Source organism: Arachis ipaensis, chromosome B09, assembly GCF_000816755.2.
Source record: "Arachis ipaensis cultivar K30076 chromosome B09, Araip1.1, whole genome shotgun sequence".
Classification (NCBI taxonomy): Eukaryota; Viridiplantae; Streptophyta; class Magnoliopsida; order Fabales; family Fabaceae; genus Arachis; species Arachis ipaensis.
This window is the reverse complement of record NC_029793.2, coordinates 135,181,382-135,184,822: the sequence shown is the minus strand read 5'-3', so window position 1 is coordinate 135,184,822 and position 3,441 is coordinate 135,181,382. Positions and strand designations below refer to the sequence as shown.

Below are 3,441 nucleotides of genomic sequence, written 5' to 3'. Positions count from 1 at the left end.
TTGTCAATTTTTTTTTTATTTTTTTTCTTTCCTCATCCTTATTCATTATCATCATCATTATCGTGGTCATCTTTTTTATCTTTTTCTATATATGTTTAGTAAAATTATTGACTCAAGAGCACTAATACCAAACTAACAAAATACACACAACACAAAAATTTTGGTACACGATATACATAAATTTTGATGTACAACATAAAAATTTTGGTACATAGTACAAAAATATTTGAAGGTTTATATATCCAAAATATTGACATCTAACCAACAAAATACGCACAACAGCATAGAAAAATTTTGGTGCATAACAGAAAAATTTTGATACGAAATACATAGTTTTTTGAAAGATCACATACCTATAATATTGACTCACCCAGCCAACAAAATACATTCGCAGAAAAAATTTATGTGCTATATGTAAAAATTGTAGTATATGCATAAATTTTTATACTATATTGATAAATTTGTGGTAAATACAAAAAAATTTGTGTTACATATAAAAATTCGTGTGCTATATTTTAATATATTTGTACTCTTCAACAAAAATTTTTGTAGTAATAATAAAAAGGATAAAGTTTACTTTTTATCTTTGAAATTTGGTAAACGTTTTAAAAATATTTTTAAGTTTTATTTTGTTTTAATTTTGTCTCATAAGTTTTCGATTTGCATCAAATACACTCCTGACCATAGTTGTCAGAACCGAACCGGTGATCGAACCGGTCAGGCTACTGGGTCACTGGGTCACTGGTTCAACCGGTGGGTTACTGGTTGAACCGTTTGACCCGGTCCTATGTAAATAAAAAACTATTTAATAAAAGATATCTATATGTATTATAATTTGCATAAATTTTAATAGAAAACATGCTAGCTTGGTGGTTGTGGAGTCTTTTAGTTTCCTTGAGGGCAGGGGTTTGAACCCCACTTAAAACATTTTAAAAAATTTTCACTCCCAAACGGTTTGGTCGGACCGATTTTACAGAATTTGACCGGTTCGTATCGGTTCACACCGGTTTGATTCCTTGTACGGTCGAAATATCGAACCGGTATAAAATTCGATTCACTGGTTTTTCGGTTGAACCGATCGGTCCGGTCTGGTTCTACTAATAATGCTTCTGACGGCTAATTTTTCAAAAAGTTTAAGACTAGTTCAATAACAATTTCATAAGAAGAACCCTCAACACAAACAAATCAAACATAATTTTCATACATTATTATTAGATTAGTCTTAAATTTTTTGAAAATTTAGTTATCGAAAGTATATTTGATACAAATAAAAAATTTTGGAGACAAAATTAAAACAAAATAAAATTTAAAAATATTTTAAAATTTTTGACAAATTTTAAGAAAAAAAATATATTTTACCCAAATAAAAAAAAAAGCAATGATACATGTATTTTTTTGGTGAATTTATACCATTTAATTAGATTTAATTATAAAAATGTTTATACATGTCGTAAATCTTAAAATTTCAAAACACACCCTTTTCTAATAAAACACCAAATATGATGTCATAAAAAAAAAGGATAATTTGCGAAGTTTACATCCAAGATTCCCTCGAAAAAGAAAATGCATCTGAATTAAAAAGTATAGATAATATTTCGAAATTTTGTACTCCAATAAAAAGAAGATAATTTATTGGAAAAAGTTCCCAAGTAATGTGGCGCACATTAGATTAGTGACTAGAAGGTGACTAACGTGAGCGGAGGGAAAATGTCACTCGCCTCCTTCGTGCACACAAAAGTACACCTTTCTCTATCTCTTTCTCTCTCATAAATCTTTTTCTCTCTCCAAACAATTCTTCTGTGTGGTGCCCTTTGGACTTTGGAGGCCAATCATGCACAGTGCATTTCAGTTATACCTTCCTGCAACTCACTCCTTCCCACTCTGCATTTCGCTAATTCGCTTAGCTCACTCAATTTCTTCAAAGGTATGCAATAATCTTACCAAACCCTACACAAATTAGGGTTTTTGAAAACCTCAATGGAGGCTAGTGTTTCAGGTTATTGAGTAGGAATTGTATCTTAAAATCATTAATTATTTTTGTTTCTGTTCAAACAATCCCTCTTTTTTTAAATGCAATGGGTAATGTTGAAATCCCCAATTGGCTCAAAGGGTTGCCACTGGCACCTGAATTTCGACCTACTGATACCGAATTCGCCGACCCGATTGCTTATATTTCAAAGATTGAGAAGGAAGCTAGCAACTATGGGATATGTAAGATTATACCACCATTGCCCAAGCCTTCAAAAAAATACGTTTTTTCTAATTTGAATAAGTCCCTCTTGAAGGCCTCTGAATTGGGTCCAGAGAGCAATTCTTTAGGTTGTTGTAATTCTTCGAGAACGGATTCTAGGGATGTTAGTAGTAGTGATAGGCTGTTGAGGGCTGTCTTTACTACAAGGCAGCAAGAACTAGGGCAGAATGTGAAGAAAATCAGCAAAGGGAATGTTCAGAATCCACTGCCAGGTGGTCAAAAACAAGTTTGGCAGAGTGGGGAAGTCTATACACTTGATCAGTTTGAGTCGAAATCGAAGTCCTTTGCTAAAAGTGTGCTGGCTACGGTGAAGGAAGTTTCTCCACTGGTTATAGAGGCTATGTTTTGGAAGGCAACATCAGAGAAGCCTATATATATTGAATATGCCAATGATGTGCCTGGGTCTGCTTTTGGGGAATCACAGGGTCAATTTCTTTATAGTCATAGAAGACGAAGAAAAAGGACTTATTATAAGAGTAGGCCACATAGCACTGATTCTAAACAAACTGAAATGGATGGCATAGGAGATACCCAAATTGATGAGAATAAGGGTGCTTCTGCCAAAACTCATGCAGAACAATGTGTACAGTCCCAAACAGCTAGTACTGTGACACTTGCATCAAACGAATTTTCACAATCTTCTAGGGAAAAGGGTTCAGATGCTGCTGATGATGATATGGAAGGCACTGCTGGTTGGAAGCTTTCAAACAGTCCATGGAACTTGCAAGTTATTGCACGCTCATCTGGCTCGCTAACACGTTTCATGCCCGATGATATTCCTGGTGTTACTTCACCTATGGTATACATTGGTATGCTGTTCAGTTGGTTTGCTTGGCATGTGGAGGATCATGAGCTTCACAGCTTGAATTTCCTTCACACTGGCTCTGCAAAGACTTGGTATGCTGTTCCTGGAGAATATGCCTTTGCTTTTGAGGAGGTCATTCGCTCTAAGGCATATGGTAGTAGTGTTGATCATTTAGGTATGTTAGTTTTTCACTATCATTTGTTTACAGAAAAGATTGGGACCAATGATTTTAGATGTATTAAAATTAAATAGTTAGATTTGTTCACTAAAGTTCTTATTGGTGTCAATTTCTTACATTTCCAAACATGAGCAACTTAAACCCATCTGGTGGGCTAAGGTTTTATATATAAGTTTGTATGGTAAAGTACACTCAGGACTCAGAATG

The 3,441-nt window shown here is 34.1% G+C and overlaps 1 protein-coding gene across 1 annotated transcript in view; it reads left to right on the top strand.

Moving 5' to 3' along the window:
* LOC107616396 (probable lysine-specific demethylase ELF6) overlaps nt 1,698–3,441 on the top strand; it is an 8,968-nt gene continuing 7,224 nt past the window's right edge. Inside the window, exon 1 of the mRNA XM_016318357.2 lies at nt 1,698–3,231. Within this exon, the coding sequence (XP_016173843.1) occupies nt 2,076–3,231 (1,156 nt within the window). The 5' untranslated portion in view covers nt 1,698–2,075. The remainder of the gene's footprint in view (nt 3,232–3,441) is intronic.